The following is a 17,076-nucleotide window of genomic DNA, read 5'->3' as shown; positions in this document are numbered from 1 at the left end:
ATTTTTCTCAACAAAAGGTGTTGCATACATGGCTTTGGAAAAAAAACACATGATTTAGCCTTGGTTCAAAATACATTGAACACATATTCAGGTTTTCTTTTGACACTGGGTTTTTATTGACTGCTTCATGATGATATCAAAGTAAAGTAAGATGCAATATTTAAAAATATTCACTTGGTGAATATTTTTGGTTTCATAAAACCGTTGGCTTAACAGCAGTTCTGCAAATATTGTGAGGTCACAGTCCTGCATGGCTGCTCTGTAAAAACCTGGTGCTTGTAGGGAAGCTCAGAGTGAGAGATAATCTTTGAGTTTATCCATAATTCCATGAATTCCATCAGCTGGAACTACAATAACTGTCCTCAAAGGCTTCATTGGTACATCATCAAAGGACCATCTGCCTCCCAGACAGGTGTCACTTTCCTCTTGCACAGAGTAGTTGAATTTCAGGAGGGCTTTCTAAACAACAGAAATAAAAGCATTCAGATTAAAATGTTGAATTTGCATGAAGATAATACATCATCTAAACAAAGTAAAAATAATAAACCTATTATGCCCATGCTTATTATGAAGTTTTTTTCCCCTATTGAAGTGTCCACCAAAAAGAACAACCAAAAACTCCACTATTTCAAGTGTTTTAAATATTTTCTTTTCACAGAATTTATATCATTCACATTAAATTCTATAATGGTTGCTATAGTTTGGGATCAGCCTAGTAAAACAGCCCAGAGTCCTAAGAATTAACAAATCTGTAAGAGTATGAGTAGAAATCAAGTATTAAGGGGACCAATATGAATGCTGAGGAGAATTTCAGAAAGCTCTTGGAAAGGTCCAAGATGCTGGAGCAACTGCAAGATCTATTTATGCTTCTCCAAACAGACAGGTGTCTCAAATGTGCATTATTTCTTTTCAGGAATACAAAATCCCATATAGAAAGTACCTTTTCATCACCTTTCCCAGACAAAATTCCTAATGGATAAGAAAAACAAGCCCATGAATGTTTCCAGTTCTCACACAAGTCAGATTAAGAACTCTGAGCTGAACCATCAAGTAGAAAAACATACCTGATTCCTTCCCTTTGGGGGAAAATTAACATCCATTCTCCTTTTAGGTTTGCTTTCCACTAACAATATATCAAGGCTTTAAATCTCATTTTGGACCAATTACCACACTAACTGAGTGGCTTTGCTCAAGAACAATTTGTGCACCTTTAATCAATTCCAAGTCTGGTTCTAATAGATTTTCTGGTTATAATTTTAAGGAACAGAATAAAGCCCAGGGCAGTGCCAAGTGCAGGAAAAGGTTTCTCTGAATTTGACATGGCTCCAAGTGCCTCACCACATTTAATGCTATTTTATGGCAATCTAATTAACATTATGTGTGATCAGGGAGGACAGACTCTCAGCACTAATTTAACACACACACATTATTAAGTACAGAGAGACATTTAATTTAATACCCTACATAATGTTTAAAATGATTTTTTTAAAACACTGGGAAGACTGTTAAAAAGAAAAACATGCTCAGTTTGAGACTACCCTTTTGAACTAAAAATTACTGGAGTTCAGATGAAAGCTCACAATTACCCTTTAATAAATAACAAAGCTGAGATAAATAAATACAAAATGGACTTTCTAGAACAGAACACCCACAGACACATGAGCATCACAGGCTTCTCCCCAGCAGCTTTTCAACAACAATTTACACAGAGTTCAGCTTCAGCTGTTTCAGCTGCTGTGGCAGGAGCACAAAAACAAAATCCCCAACTACTGCACAGAGGCTACAACACAATTCCCTACAGCTACCAGTGAACTCCCCCACTTACATTTCTCTCCTTCCCAAGAAATAAAATTACAGCCCTATCACAGCCTCTGTCAGAATGATTACACACAGGAACCTTTGCCATTAACCACCCCCTGCATGTGCAAGTCCTTTGTCCTGCAGGCACTGCCAGAAATGAAAAATAACACTCTCTTGACAAAGTAATAATATTGTACAATAGTGGTTAAAAAAAAAAAAAAAAAAAAGAAACCATGAAAAATTCTTTGCATTTCAAAGCACATTTAAAATCTCATTTCCTGCATTTTCCCCTCACCTGGTCTGGCTTGGGACCAGCAGAGTTGTGTGGCCAAGTTGCCTTAGGAAATGGGAAGTTATATTTTCACCTCAGTGTTTCACCACTTTTTATTAATATACTTGCCCTGAGTAGAATAGAGACAGAAAAGGGAAGCAAGAGCCATTTCTTAGGACCTCCATAAGTTTTTATTCCAAGCAGTTTTTGCTAGTAACAGGTAGCCAGGAGGAAACAGATAAATCATACACAAAAAGAGCTTGATTGCTCCTCTCTCAACACTACTCCAAAACACCCTGGATTTAATTTAAAAATATTTGTGACCAACTTGATAAAAGTTCCCCTTAAATCTGAAGTGAAACATCTCTTGATTATTTGTAAAGAAAAAGAAGCATTTAAAATAAAAAACAGTGTTACCTCATGAAAGAATTCTTCCTCTGCATTTGCAAACATTAATTCCTCCTTTGGCTGATTCCTCCCTTCCTTCCTCTTAGAATTGCTCTTTTTGGCTTCTGTAAAGGTCTTGCTGATAAGGAGGTAATAGTGGCACTTTCCACAGGGTTTGTTTGTTCTCTGTGCCTCAGTCAGCTCCTTCCTAAAGAGGAAAAAATGTTTACACAATTCAAATACTAAACAAGGATATAAGTAAACCTTATATTGTACTGGTATAGAAGGGATATTCAAATTGCAGCCTATTCTTTGATGAGTACCTCAGAAAAACAATTTTGCAGATGCATTCCTGGTACTTAAACATGCTATTTGTACTTTAAACTATAAAAATATGCATGTTTTTCCACAGCTCACAGGATAACCCTTTTCCCCCAAAATCCTGTTCATGGTAGAGTGTCTGTGCAATGATTCTAAGTGCAACTCTCCTTGAGAATATATCACATTATCAGTTCCTTGAGGAGCTGTAACTGCAGGGACAGAAAATACTCTTGCTCCCTTGTGTTCAACATGTCGTCACTCCAAAATCTTTAAGACAAAGAGGCTAAGATCTGAATTTGAGCTGTGGTAAGTGCTGTACTTGTGGTGAACTCAATCTGACTTCTCACATGAGAGGAAAAAAGACAAAAATTAAAGAAGATGATCTCCATTCTGTTATTGGTTCTTTATCCAACAAAAAAAACTTCCTTGTTCTCAGCTCTAAGCATGGCACTAAAATAATGTAATGCTATGTTTCAGTGGATTAATTTATTTACATTCACCTAGCTTTTCATATAATCCATGAATTGACAGAGATCAACCAGCACTTCACCTGCTTTTTCATTATTTCAAACTAATCAGAACACTGTATATTTACATGGGCCAAAACTAATTTACCTTTTAATCCTTTCCCTTACTCCAAATCTCCCATTCCAAAGCCAGACATTAACACAGAAACAGACACACCCAAGCTTCTCATTAGCAGCATGCTAAAAAAGTTCTCATTTTTAAATTTTCCTAGATCAGCGTGAAAATAATCTGCAATACAAGGACAAACTGCAACATACACAGCTATTTCTGTAGAACAGCTTGTGTTCTCAAATGAGATCCTCTACAGAATTTGAGAAAGTTTTGAACCTTTATAAAGATTTAAAATATTTTAAAAATTAACTAAAGACCACATATGAGACAGAATGTTTTTGTTCATGCTTTACTCGTATCTATAGCACCAACTGTCTTAACACAGCTCTATATACATAAGAGTTCTGAAAACGATGAAGAAAAAACACCATTCAAAAAAAATATATAAACAAGCTTACTGGAGCTGCTGGTGCATGGGCAGAGCAATCTGTGGAGGGACATTGATGAACCTTTCACTGAGGATGAGTCCCACAGGCTTTGTGCTGTCGTTCAGCAGTTTACTCAGCTGCTCCACCACACGCTGCTCACAGCTCTGCTCACAGCGACTCAGGAGCAGCTCTTTGATTTGCTCAGCACACTGGGTGCCCTGCAATCAAAAGGTGCATTTTCTTTACCTGATAAAACAACTATTTAAACAAGAAAACCTTGAATGTCAGCTTCAAGGGAACTAACTCCCTGCAGGCCTGGTGGCAATTTCCCTCAGCATTCTCTAAAGCACTGCACAATTGCTTTGAAATCATTCTCCAGCCCTAAAGCTGAGGGCAAACAAAGGTTGTGAAGTGACAGGAACAAGGAACCCAACACCACAGCAGAATTCCAAACTGGAGAAAATCAAAGGGAAGAAATACAAGAGACTGACAGCTCACTTAGCCTGGAATTACTAGGCCCAGTTTTAACTCTCTATTCCATTCTTGGCTTCATGTTTGACCCTCAGCAAGTTACTTGCATCCAAAAAAGCTAAGCCACAAGTTTTATAACCCCAGTCCTCCACAGTGGAACTCCAAATCCTGGTCCAGCTGTCCAGGCTTGTTACACAGGATGCAGTCTCATTTATTACTGATGCTAATATTTATAACCAGATGTTACTGAGGAATACCAACCTTCCTTTCTGTTAAGTTCAAGCAGCTTATAAAACCAAATACTTCATCATCATCTTCTTCATCATCACTACTGTCTTCCTGCACTTCTGCTTGCTGTTGAATGAAATGAAAAGAAACAACTCATACTGACATTCTATTTCCACTCTGTAGCAAAAGATGTTTTTCTTTCCAGGTGATATCAGAAGATGAAAACCATCGAGGAAATCTGTACAAACACACACTGAAAATTCTGCTGCATCACTGAACATCTCAGTGTGCTCAGAGCCAGCTTTAGAGAGGGCCAGGTCTTGCATCTTCTACAGCAGAGTCCTCTGAAAGGCACTAAAGGTTTAATAAGCAGCATCTTGGCCCAGGGGATGGCAGTATCTTAAGCAAAACCGATTTCCTTCAGTTTCGAATGTAGGGAAGTAAACCTGGAATGTCTTGACAACCACAGAGCAATAAAGCTTTGACAGGGAGGGGGACAAAGAGCTTTGTCTTTGGAGGAAAGCCACAAGCTCCGATTTCTTATCAAGATGGTAACAAACCTCTCCACTGCATTTTCAGCATTACTACACTGAAATTTAGGGACTGAAAAGCCTCCCTTGTAAAAAGAAATCAGCAATAACAATATATCAATTTCTTCTTTGCTTGAAAGTAGGCATGGAAAATTTCAATTCCCATAGAAGAACAATTCTTAAAGCAGAAAAAGCAAGAAAGCACACAAATAACACAGACAGGATCCCCTTCTGAAATACAGAAATCATGTCATTTCAACAAATAAAGTATTGTACTTCAATTATAAATACAGTATCTGTCTTACCTTGATAATACTCCCAATGTGGTTCTGTTGTATTAATATATCAGTTAATTCAGCAGTGTTAACAGGAGCTTTTAGAAACAACTGGAAGACAGGAAACAAGTATTAAGTTTCAGGCACTGAGGGTATCTCATGGACCACTTAGTACAAAATAAAGTGAGCTTTTTATTTATCTTCCTTCACTACAATACTGCAAAAACTAACAAGCAGCTGATGGAGGTGCTTGCTCCTGCACCTTCCATATGCTGATGTTTCCACACTGGTACCCTCTGGAGTGTATCTGAAAACTGTGGCTATTCCATCCCTGGCAGTGTCCAAGGCCAGGCTGGATGGAGCTTGGAGCAATCTGGGACAGTGGAAGATGTCCCTGCCCGTGGCTGGGGCTTTAAGGTCCCTTCCAACACAAACCATTCTGGAATTATCTAATAAAAAGAAGCAAAGTAACATATAAAAACTATAAAACAATACAGAGAATGTGAACTGTCTTTGCATAACTCCTTAGATATTATTTATCAATGGACATATCAACCAAGCTAACGAGTAGCCACAGTACCTGCTGTAGTAACTTCTTTATACCACTGTAGTCATTGTCTGATATGGAATGTGCTTCAAATTCAATATTCACTTCCTGTGGAGAAAAACAGAGAATATCACACATGCTTGGCAAGAAGTTTCATCAGAACAAAGCCAAACTGTAAAAACTTGGAGACAAGTAATGGCAAATAGCAGAAACAGAATTTATTTCCACCTTGAAGTAATGTCAGTAATCATTACCATTTCTCCTGTGATCTTGAGAGGACAGCTGTGAAGGTAACTTTTCAAATCTGACCCCCCACCTGTGCCATGAAGAAACCTCTAATGCTTTGCTCCTGCCCTCTGGTTCACACAATTGCACCTGCTGTAGCCACTGACTTCGTGCAGAGAGGTTTGGTCCAGGCACTTAAACCCTGAGAACTTCAGGACTGGGGTGAAGGGCTAAAAGTGAAGATTGCTGCAGACATTTAAATAATTACATCTAAAACCACATTTCTGCTATTTTCCCAAATCCTGCTGGCATCATTAATCCCACTGTGGAACTCTGCAAATGCTGAGACCTGGGCACTGCAGCAGCCACGATTCTGCAGCAGCTGCTTCTCCTTCCAGAACAAATGCGGTGTGTCTACCAACATTTTTATTGGTATTCAATATTAAAAGTCACACCTGCAAAGGTTACTCTGCCTACCTATTCCACTGTTCAAAATCACACAAAGCTATTTTGCCTTTTAATTGCCAGCTTCAATTACACCTCCTGAGTAACCCCAACAACTCAGCCCTGTAACTCTCTCTAATTTCACATTGAGGTCATGCACAACAGTGTAAAAGGCTTGTTTGTAATGTAGAAAACAGGCACACTATTCCTTGGGAGGCAGTAAAATTCAGGAGACACTGGCACAGCTTGCCCCTGGGTCCCTGGCAGTGTCCAAGGCCAGGTTGGACAGGGCTTGGAAAACCCTGGGATGGTGGGAGGTGTCCGTGCACATGGCACGGGTGGCACTGGATGGGCTTTAAAGTCCTTTCCAAACAAAACTATCCTGGGATTCTATAATAAAAGGAAGCAAGCCAATATAACAATAAAACATGGCAGAATACAGCAAAAGAGCTAATTCTTTATGTTGACAGCACCACTTCTAAGCACTCCAGCCCCACACCTGAGTGGGCACGCCAAGGGCCGGGGCTGCACAGCTGAGGCCTCGGGGACCCCAACACTTGAAAAATTTAAAACTTTCAACAACAAGGCAGCGAACACACTTTGGATCGCTGCAGGACCCACAGGGACGCGTCCCTTGCGCTATCACAGGACACGTTCCAGCGCCCGCGGGCCGGGATACAGCTCGAACATCCCCTCATGGAGCCGTGCGGGCCCATCCCGAACAGCCCCCGACAATTCCCTCCGGGAGCCGTGCGGGCCCATCCCGAACATCCCCCGACAATCCCCTCATGGAGCCGTGAGGGCCCATCCCGAACATCCTCCGACAATCCCCTCATGGAGCCGTGCGGGCCCATCCCGAACACAATCCCCCCGGGAGCCGTGCGGGCCCATCCCGAACATCCCCCGACAATTCCCTCATGGAGCCGTGCGGGCCCATCCCGAACATCCCCCGACAATCCCCTCATGGAGCCGTGCGGGCCCATCCCGAACATCCCCCGACAATTCCCTCATGGAGCCGTGCGGGCCCATCCCGAACATCCCCCGACAATTCCCTCATGGAGCCGTGCGGGCCCATCCCGAACATCCCCGACAATCCCCTCATGGAGCCGTGAGGGCCCATCCCGAACACCCCCGACAATCCCCTCATGGAGCCGTGAGGGCCCATCCCGAACACCCCCGACAATCCCCGCCGGGACCCCGCGGGCTGTCCCGCTCACCTCATCGATGGGGGACTCCGAGTCCGACTCCGAGTCGGAGCAGGCCGAGCCCCCGGAGCCGCTGTCGGAGCCCTCGGAGCTGCCGCCGCCGCTGTGGGTGCCCTGCTCCCCGGCGGGGCCCCGCGCCCGGCGCTTGGCCGGCGTGGCCATGGCAAGGGCGGTGCGGCGGGGGCGCGGCGAATGTCGCCGACTGTCGCGACAGAGAGCGGCAAGCAGCGCCCGGCGAGCGCGGACGGGCCCGGGCAGCGCGGAGCCTGAGGAGGGAGGCGCGTCCCTGCCCCGCAAAGGCGGATTTCCTCTTTGTGCTGTGGTGTCACTTCCTCGCACAGGGAATTCCTGCCGGGAGCGGCTGTCAGGGATTAAATCGACCTGCCCGGGGAGGGTTTGGAGCCCCCATCCCTGCAGGAAAGGCCGGACGGGGCGCTCAGGGCTCTGGGCTGGGCACACGGTGGGGATCGGGCTCGCTGATCCTGCAGGGCTTTTCCACCCTCAGCGATCCTGGGATTCTGTGCTTTAAAAAGAACATCTGTCCTGAGCATCTCCGACATTAGCAAAACTTACTGTGAGTAAAAACCAGCTGCCGATTAAAACAGGAATCAGGCGCCCGCTGCTTGCTCTAAAAATCGTGTCCCGGTTTCCCCCGGATAATTCCAGAGAAATCGGCAGGAAAGGGTGGCAGGGAGAGCACAGTAAGCACAACGTGATCCTGTTTTTTGTGGAAAATGCCAGTCGGGAAAATGCGTTGAAATATCCTAAGCACTGAAGAAATGCTCATTAATGATCCAGCCTCAGCTATATGGAACGTGTTCCATTTAACACTCTGTGTCTAATTAATGAAGAAAGGTGGGTGTTAATGAGTCCGTGGAAAGAAGAGCCTTGGGCAATCTCTGTTTCCAGATTTATAAATAAATACTCTTCAAGAAGGTTGCAATTTTCGTATTCCCTTTAAAGCAACAAGCACGTCTGTATTGTTTTTTGTTTGGTTTTGTTTTGGTTTGGTTTGGTTTGGTTATTAGTTTTTGTTTGGTTTTTTGTTGTTTTATTTTTTGAAAGCTGTTTTTGCTCTAGGAGCAATTAAGTCATTGCCAAAATTTGAATACTGACATCCAGGGAAAGAATTTCGAGGAAGATGAATTTTCCTGTGTGTGTGATCTATCAGGAAAATACCACACTGGTAATTGGGGTAAATGTGCACTAAGAGAATGGATTTCTCTTTTGTTATTTGTGTATTTGCTTAGGTTTTGTAACTTTGAATTTAGCACCAAAGCTTGTAAGGAATTGAGAAGTATCATCTTCCATTTTTATGACAGAATAGATGTTTTCAGCCCTGCCTTGTTTCCTAGAGTATCAGAGAAGGCATATGAATATTATCTATGTTATTTTAGATGTATAAATAAGTGCATATAGACATACATAAAGTCAGTATCTTTGCATGCTCATTTTGATGAGCATGAAAATTAATAGAATTAATAATCTTTTTATACTTAGACAATGATTTAATTGCAGAACATGGTGGCGTTGTAGGACCTGTTACTGCTTTTACAAAATATTATTTAAAATGTGTTCCCCTTGATGAGTTTCATTGCAGCCTCTTCCTTAAGCAGTGTTATCTAAAGGCAGCATACTTATTATTTTCTGTCCTTATCAGGGTGGGTGTTCCTGCCTGGAGAATGCACAGTAACTGCTTACTCATTGTGTAAGGAACAGTACAACTGGTAGCAAACCAGTTCTTGGAGCTGTTAAAGTCAAAAAGTCCTTTAGATCTAATTTAGATAAATTCCATTCTTGTATTTCAGGGTTCTGCTGCACTCCCTTGGTGAACAATGAAGGTTCTGCTGCTGAAGGATCCCAAAGACAAAGATTCAGGACCAGATCCATATATTAAAGTGAGTAAATGTTAAGAAAACTAAAAAATGTGTCACTTCTTTATTAAATATGAATGCAGCTGTTTCAAGTGGGAAAAGGGGCTTAATCAATATTAGGAGTGCATATCTGAAATTATGCTAAGAGAAAAAGTATCTTAGAAAAATATGCCCTTCCTGCAAAGAATTTTATTAATTATGGGACATTTGTACTGAATTCATTGTAAAGCTCTCAGCAAAGTACTGATATTAAACCAGCTTCTTTTAAATTAATTAATATTATGTTCATGTGGACAGAATAAAGATTATAGAAATTCTTTGTGTTTTTACTGGGAATGTGGTATGAAATAGAAGTTACCTGTTACTGGGGTCCCTTCTGCTACTGCCCTTGGTCATGTGAGTAAATCTCACAAGAGTAAGAATTCCTGATTAAGGTGGATTATTTCTTTAGAAGAAACCTATTGACAGAATTACAGAGATGTACAGGGATGTTTGCAGGAGTGGCTGGGCACTTGGGGACTTCAGGGTTATGTGCTGATGTCTCCTGGACCTCAGAAGGCCCCAGTCCCACAGCTGTTTGTTTAATAAAATGTTGTAATATTAAACAATAAACAAATCCAAACTAGATTTACCAGGGAAAGGAAATAAAATGCCTTTTTATTTTGCTTTAGCAAAGAGAAATGCTTGTGCTTTGCTTTGAAAAAGCAAAAATGCTGTTTGGAATTTATTTCAAGAGCTGCAAAACTTTTCTTGATAGGAATTAGGATCATACAGCTTGGAAGCAACATTGATCCCAGTTTTGTCTTTTGAATTCACCTCTCTTGACAGCTTATTTGAGAAGGTAAGTTTGAAATTCTTTCAGTTGTCTTATTTCCAACAAGATTTGCTTGCCAAGATCCCATTTAATCATTCTTTGTGTGGCACCTGTTTTTGTGTTGCCACTAACAAGCTTTGTACAGGAAAATTTCATGTACAACATCAAGGACCTTGTTCCTGCTTGTTAAATAATTAAATTGGTCAGACAGAGATTGTATGGCCATAAATTGTCACAAGTATTGGGGCATTTCAGGCAGTTATTGAAGCTGTTGTGTTTGTCACAAGGTTAAAAATAATTGAGCAACTGATTTTTAAAATTAATTTACCAATTAATTTTTTTTACTTCTTAAATTTACTGTTTCTAAGTAGCTTTCCCATCCAGAGTGCTATGGAGGCCTAGTTTTTACCAGCCCAAGAGCATTAGAAGCCATCAAGATATGTTTAAAAGAGAAGAGTAAAAAAGAAGGTAAGTACATATTAATATTCCTTTTTCTTTTTCTTTCAGCATCTTGTGAAGTTTGGATTTTATTGAATTTTATTTCACCCACCAGTAGATGATTTTTAAAAAAACTGAATTTCATAGTTCTTTTAACATCAATAAAGGGCTCATGCTACATTGAGCTTTTAAGGGTAGTGTTTTTCACATTTAAAGATGAAAGAAAGGAGCTTTTGGTGCAAATTACTAATTAGTGAGAGCTTTTCCAGCTCATTTTGTCATGCAGAAGGAATATTTTGCTGCAGTACCTGCTTTGCTTGCTGCTTTCCTGCTTTAAAGAGACCATCTCATAAGAACTGGCCATTACTTCTGTGCCTGTATGATTCATATGGAATGCTGCAGAAAAAGGGAGTTCTCTGTCTTGAATAAGACATTTCTCAAGTGAATTAATTATTAGATTAAAAATGGTGAAGTGCTGATGCATAAAATCCAACAGATCAGGAGTGAGGAAGAATCCTGTTAAACAGAAATACTCATCACAATGAAATGTCAAATCCTTGTAAACTCTTCCAAATTCTTGTGTTGGGTGATTCTGGCATGGAGTTTCTTCTTTATCTGTTCCATTTTGGGCTGTGGACAAATCAATGTCCTGTGAGTAAATTACACCCTTGAGTAAGCACTAAATGCTCTGAGACCCTCAGTTTACTGTAGCATTTTCAGCAGCAGAGGACAATATATTAAGATTTTAAGTCACAAGTAATCACTTCTCTAAATTTCATCCCTTTTAGAACTTTTGGAAAATATACATTTTAATAATAAAAACTAGTCTGTAGTTCCTATTCAGGTTCCTCTCAAAGGCAATAAATCCTTAGGTTTTTTTCCTTCTGATTTTTATTTTTACTGTTGTAGTTTGTATTTCTTTTTTCACCTCCCAGGACTCCCAGATAAAACTCAGTGTCCTGTGCTTCTGTGGTTAAAAGAAAACAGTAAAAAAACTTGGTGTATCTCTTTTTGATCCATTAGGATTTGTACATCCAGATTTGCTGAATGTGTAGTGCAGCTTTAGTTATTATTATAATTTTGCTGTATTTATGGATTAAACAGAAGTTCAAATATTCATTTAACATTCACATTCTGTTGCCATGTGCTTAAATTTCATTTAATTTAGTATAATTTAATGTTTTTCAGCCTGGTCAAAATCTCTTAAACAAATGTGGAATATCAAACCAACATATGTGGTAGGAAAAGCTACAGCTTCTTTAGGTAAGATGGGGTTTAAAAAATTAAAAATTGGCTAAATCTAGCTTGGAAGTACAATTTTTGGAGGAGGAGCTGCTTTTCAAGGGTGCTGAGAAGAAAAAAATTTTTTTGAACTGGATAACTTGAAAGAGAGATAATTATATAAAAATTAGAATTAACCATGCTCCAGCCAAGGATATCCATGGATATAATCCAGCCTCTGGATTTCTGCTCCTTTTGTTGCAATGTGATGGTCACTGCTTGGAAAATTGGGTCAAAACAGGAAAAAAAAACCCCTTTGTTTTTAATTTGAATTGCCATTGTCTTTGGAAATGAAATTGGATGAAAGGGATTCTAACCTGGTTGAGATTGTGCACAAATTATTTGTGTGTTTGGATCAAGCTGTGCCTCCCTTTCCATCCCAGGTTCTGTGACAGGAAATCTGAATTGTTCTCATTGTTTCCCATGGTTTTTTCTTTGCTGCTTTTGGTTCTAGTGGAAGAAATTGGTCTTATTCCACAAGGAGAAAAGGCTGGAAATGCTGAGAAATTAGCTGAATATATTTGTTCAAGTAAGTGGCTAAAATGTTGGAGCTAAATTAAAGTAATGTCCTTTCTATAATTTCAGAATTTCCTTGAGGTAAAGTCACAGTGAGGCAAAAATACTTCAAAATATATATACAAGATATTAATTTAGATGTAATCTTAGACCCTCTGGTTAATTAATAAATACTCTATGAGCCAGCAGGAAAAAGTTTATTTTTATGGAAGATCAGAGCTGTAATGATTGGAAATTGCTGCTAAATCAGAAGATTTAAATGCTGATGACTTTCCCTAAAATTACCCTGTGGTTTCAGAGGAATCTGGTTCCCAGCACCAAAGCTGAGTGGTTTTGAAGAAATTAAAGTGATACTTTATGTCTTGTTTAACCATTTTGTTATGGTTAAATCTGTAATGCTTCTCAACCTATTATCAGATTATTGGGGAATTTTTAAAGTCTATTTGCTGACTTCCTCTGTTTTTATTCTAATTTGTTAAAATTTCCAGTAGCAATAAGGAAGATTTTTAGGCATAGGAGCTGTTTATTTTTGAGTGGATGACTCAAAGTGGTGAAGAAAGAGTTTTTGATGTGAGAGAGCTGCTGAGCAAAGTCTGCCCAGTGGCAGAAATTTATAGGGAAAAGAAAAACAGGATTGGAGCTGGCACAGATTGTTTTTGCTGGGCTCTCTAATTCACTGGCAAATAAAATACTTCAGCTCTAGGGAATAGTTAATGATAAAAATGGGAGTTGCCAACACAAGATCAAATAATAAATTCTGAAAATTAAAAATGCAACACAAATATGTCATAAGTGAAGAATAACCCATCTCCCCTCTTCAGCAGGTGTACTAAAGCAAAGAAAGGTTTCAGATGATTTTTTAGTGCTAGAAAATCTACTCTGGCAATGAATTAATATTTGCCAGGGATTTTTTTTTTTTTTAGCATAAAGACAAGAGAAATACCTGCTTATTGTGTTGTATGAAGGTAAAAAAAATTAACCAAGCAGTGAATTTTAGTCACTGGAGCCTGTTTGTTGTTGAGACATAGAAATATCCTCTGGGATTTATTGGAGAATGTCTGCTTGCATAAATCAGCAATCTCCTTTCAGCACTTAAAAGCATATTTTCTCCAGTAATTGACTCTTAAAAATGTATTAACAAATCTGAATTAGTAATAAAATAATTTAATTTCTTTGGAAAGCTGAATGCAAAGCTGTATCAATCTCTGTAGAATTTCATCTTGAAATTTTCTCTGTGTTTCTTATTTACAGAAAAGGCAAAAACTGTGCAAAGCAAGTCTGCTGTTAAATTCCTAATTTGACAAAAGCAAGTGAGGATATCTACTCCTACCCCAGCAGTGCAACTAGAGTCCTTTTTTCTTGGGGAATTAAGAAAATGGAATTGCAGATAGACCAAAACTTTTCAGCACAGTATTGTCCTTCACTTTGTCTGCCTGAATATTCTTTTATAGAGAGCTCTGTCATTTATTGAGTGGGACAGATTTTAAATATCAAATTGAGGCAGGTTGTGTTGAGGAGGAGGTAAAGTGCATTTCTATTCCCCTTGCCCTTCTCCAGAGGAAGTTATCTTTTTAGCCAATATTCATATTCTAGTTATGGAATATTCTTAATGCTCCTGCTAAGTAGCTTCTGTCCTGTGAATTGGGGCTGCAGATGTTTTCAGTTGCCTCAGAGCTGTGTCTGTGGTGAGGCATTGGATAAATCAGCATTTGATACTTTTAAAATGTATTAAATCACATTTACCCTTTATTAAAGGCTTGAGTTAATTAAAGTTCTTGTTTGTGTGTTTACAGGAGAGAAACCCAATTCCTCAGCTCTCCTATTTCCTTGTGGAGCCCTGAAAAGAGAAGTACTTCCTACAGTGCTTAGAGGAAAAGGTTGAACTTCCCCTGGAGACCCATTTTAATTAGTCAGTGATGAGAAAAGTTGCATCTAAAGCTTGTGAACGAAATTGGAAGAAGCAAAAGTGGAACTTGCTGAGGAGAGGATGGGAGTAAACTCTGGGAGCTTGGATGGCTGCCCAGAGCTCTGGATGTGCAAATCCTTCACAGAACTTTTATGTGTCTTTTTAGGCTAAAATTGTTACACTTAAAATCAGTTAGGATTTTGTGAGTGCTGAATTGAAATAATAGAAATTAATGAATTAATTATGGTTGCATATCCTGATTGCAGGCATACCCCTGGAGAGCTTCACTGTTTATCAAACAACTCAGCACCCTGATCTGCAGGAAGCTCTGAGCAGTTACTTCTCCCAGCAGGTACTGGACACTGATGTAGTTTGGGATTTTCTGAGGCAGGTGACAATGCCTCCCAGAATATTCCTTTTTTTGAAGTAGTGTAACTGAAATATCACTGGCCATCTTCTGACCACGAATCAGAACCCAGGAGTAATCTGCCCTATGTAGTTTGAGTAAAAGTAATCATTGCTTTTCATTTTTCAAGGTTGGCTGATTTTTCCATTTTAGGAGCCTCCATTACAGAATCATGGAATGGTTTGGGTGGGAAGGGAACTTAAAGTTCATCCAGTCCCACCCCCTGCCATGGCAGGGACACCTTTCTGTGTCCCAGGCTGCTCCAAGCCCTGTCCAGCCTGGCCTTGGGCACTGCCAGGGATCCAGGGGCAGCCACAGCAAATCTGGGCACCTGTGCCAGGGCCTGCCCACCCTCACAGCCAGGAATTCCTTCCCAATATCCCATCCATCCCTGCCCTCTGGCAGTGGGAAGCCATTCCCTGTGTCCTGTCCATGTGCCAAGGAGGAGTGAGCTGTACCAACTCTGCTTATTTCACCCAGGGGGTCCCTGCGAGTGTCGCGTTCTTCAGCCCATCTGGTGTCAAATTCTGCCTCCAGCACATCCAGAAGCTTTCAGGGGATCTGATCAACCAAGTGAAGGTATCTTCTCTTAAAAATGGTGGAATACAAGAGGCAGGAAATTTGGGGTGGGCAAATGAGATAGAAAGGCTGTTACAACTACTGCAAACCTTGATTTTATCTTTGATTTGTGTTTATTTCTCTGAAGAAAACCCCAATCTATAGCGAATAAACAATAACAAAAATAATAAAAGATGTTATTATATAGATTATAGAGTCCCAGAATGGTTTGGATTGGGAGGGACCTTATAACCCATCTTGTTCCACCCCCTTGCATGGGCAGGGACAGCTTCCACTACACCAGGTAGCTCCAACCCCATCCAACCTGGCGTTGGTTGGATTTTAAAAAATTGTTTTCACCTGGAATGTTTTCCCCAACCACTTTACCCCATCTCCATTAGGACAAACTTCATTTTCTCTTAGTGATGTGATGGTGTGAGTTCTTGCTTGCACCAAGCTACAGCTGATTAAAATTCCTCTCACTTTTCCCTGTTTCTTGGGACTCAGAGCTTTCAGTGTTTCTAAGGCAAGATAAACACTCATCTTCCCTGAGTCATTGCTAAGTAGCTGCATTGATGGGTGGCTTTTAATGCTGCAGCTCTCCAGCCTGAGCTGGTCAGTGCTGCTGAGGACACAGCTGGGTGCTGGAGCTGTGTCCAGTGGGAATGTTGTCCCTGCAGTTCGCTGCCATCGGCCCCAGCACAGCAGAGGCCCTGCAGAGCGCCGGGGTCGCCGTGAGCTGCACTGCAGGGAGCCCCACGGCCCAGGAGCTGGCTGCTGCCATCCACACAGCCCTGCAGCCACACAGCTGCTCTGTGCCCCCCTGAGAGCCCAGCCTGCCCAGCAAGGTCAAGTTGCTGCTCCAGAGAAAGTGGTTTTTGGGATTATGAAGCACTGTCCGGGTCAGGAATGGGTGTGAGAAGGTTGCACTGAAATATCTTAACAAATCTGGAATCTTTCCAAAATCATCCAGCTATTCCCTTTCCTCCTCTGTGCACTGTGAATATTTTGTCCTTGAAAAGCAGCTGTGAACACTGACACTGAAGTCAGCCCCACACCTCAGCTCAGGAACCCCCAGCACACAGCTCAGGTTGGAGCTGCTCTGTATGATCAGTTTTACTTGCACATCTTCTTTGTAGGAAAACCCCACATATTCCAATGAAGTATTTTCTTTTGTAAACTTGTTATTCTGCTTCTCAAATATTTGTATAAAAATGATAATTGTATATTCTTAGTGGAACAGGAGAATTCTTGCAGTGAAGTTGCTCTGTGTGGGGCTAATTCAGGGCAGCTGTTGCCCCGTGTTACCCTGACAGGGTCTTAAAAATGAGGTTTTGGTTTCTGTTCCTGTAAATAAAGAGCATTTATTAACAGGAAATAAACTGGCTTATCAGAATTAATAATGGTGTTAGAGTTGTCTGTTTTGGATGTGGTTTATGCTTTAATTGTTTATCTCTGAAAGGGGAAAAATAATCCTATTTAGCACTAACACTCCCTCCAGCTAATGCCAGGGGCTTCACAGGAGATTTGAATCATAATATACTAATTTATAATCCTCCTCAAAGTCATTTG

The 17,076-nt window shown here is 40.6% G+C and overlaps 2 protein-coding genes across 4 annotated transcripts; one reads left to right on the top strand and one right to left on the bottom strand.

Annotated features, from left to right (window-relative positions):
- Window positions 1-86: 86 nt before the first annotated feature.
- On the bottom strand, window positions 87-8,007 carry BCCIP (BRCA2 and CDKN1A interacting protein). The gene is made up of 7 exons (XM_056495049.1): window positions 7,724-8,007; window positions 5,871-5,945; window positions 5,321-5,401; window positions 4,519-4,611; window positions 3,817-4,004; window positions 2,489-2,666; window positions 87-459 (listed from the first exon to the last, which is right to left on the bottom strand). Exons 1-7 carry the CDS (start codon window positions 7,871-7,873, stop codon window positions 289-291), a joined length of 936 nt encoding a protein of 311 aa, XP_056351024.1. The 5' UTR covers window positions 7,874-8,007; the 3' UTR covers window positions 87-288.
- Window positions 8,008-8,030: 23 nt separating this feature from the next.
- On the top strand, window positions 8,031-16,901 carry UROS (uroporphyrinogen III synthase). 3 transcript variants are annotated; one of them, XM_056495051.1, is made up of 10 exons: window positions 8,031-8,566; window positions 9,520-9,609; window positions 10,343-10,426; window positions 10,771-10,867; window positions 12,026-12,100; window positions 12,573-12,647; window positions 14,428-14,511; window positions 14,807-14,892; window positions 15,427-15,525; window positions 16,185-16,901. In XM_056495051.1, the coding sequence occupies exons 2-10, from the start codon at window positions 9,547-9,549 to the stop codon at window positions 16,329-16,331; spliced, it is 810 nt and encodes a 269-aa protein (XP_056351026.1). In that variant the 5' UTR covers window positions 8,031-8,566; window positions 9,520-9,546; the 3' UTR covers window positions 16,332-16,901. The 3 variants fall into 3 exon arrangements, with proteins under 3 accessions (XP_056351026.1, XP_056351025.1, XP_056351027.1); XM_056495050.1 differs by having other exon boundaries at window positions 8,041-8,285; XM_056495052.1 differs by lacking the exon at window positions 12,573-12,647 and having other exon boundaries at window positions 8,052-8,285.
- Window positions 16,902-17,076: the final 175 nt, after the last annotated feature.

Source organism: Oenanthe melanoleuca, chromosome 6 (genome assembly GCF_029582105.1).
Source record: "Oenanthe melanoleuca isolate GR-GAL-2019-014 chromosome 6, OMel1.0, whole genome shotgun sequence".
Taxonomy (NCBI): Eukaryota; Metazoa; Chordata; class Aves; order Passeriformes; family Muscicapidae; genus Oenanthe; species Oenanthe melanoleuca.
Note: the sequence above shows the minus strand (reverse complement) of the source record. Positions and strands in the feature narration are given on the sequence as shown.

Bases quoted from the DNA above. Each gene is read 5' to 3' on its own strand.
- BCCIP (XM_056495049.1), bottom strand. From the start codon at position 7,873: ATGGCCACGCCGGCCAAGCGCCGGGCGCGGGGCCCCGCCGGGGAGCAG. The intron at 5,402-5,870 runs GTACTGTGGCTA...CCTGTCTTCCAG, and splicing joins TAAAGAAGTTACTACAGCAG to TTGTTTCTAAAAGCTCCTGT. The intron at 4,005-4,518 runs GTTGGTATTCCT...TTTTGATTGCAG, and splicing joins TGAACTTAACAGAAAGGAAG to GGCACCCAGTGTGCTGAGCA.
- UROS (XM_056495051.1), top strand. From the start codon at position 9,547: ATGAAGGTTCTGCTGCTGAAGGATCCCAAAGACAAAGATTCAGGACCA. The intron at 10,427-10,770 runs GTAAGTTTGAAA...GTTTCTAAGTAG, and splicing joins TTGACAGCTTATTTGAGAAG to CTTTCCCATCCAGAGTGCTA. The intron at 14,893-15,426 runs GTACTGGACACT...TATTTCACCCAG, and splicing joins GCAGTTACTTCTCCCAGCAG to GGGGTCCCTGCGAGTGTCGC.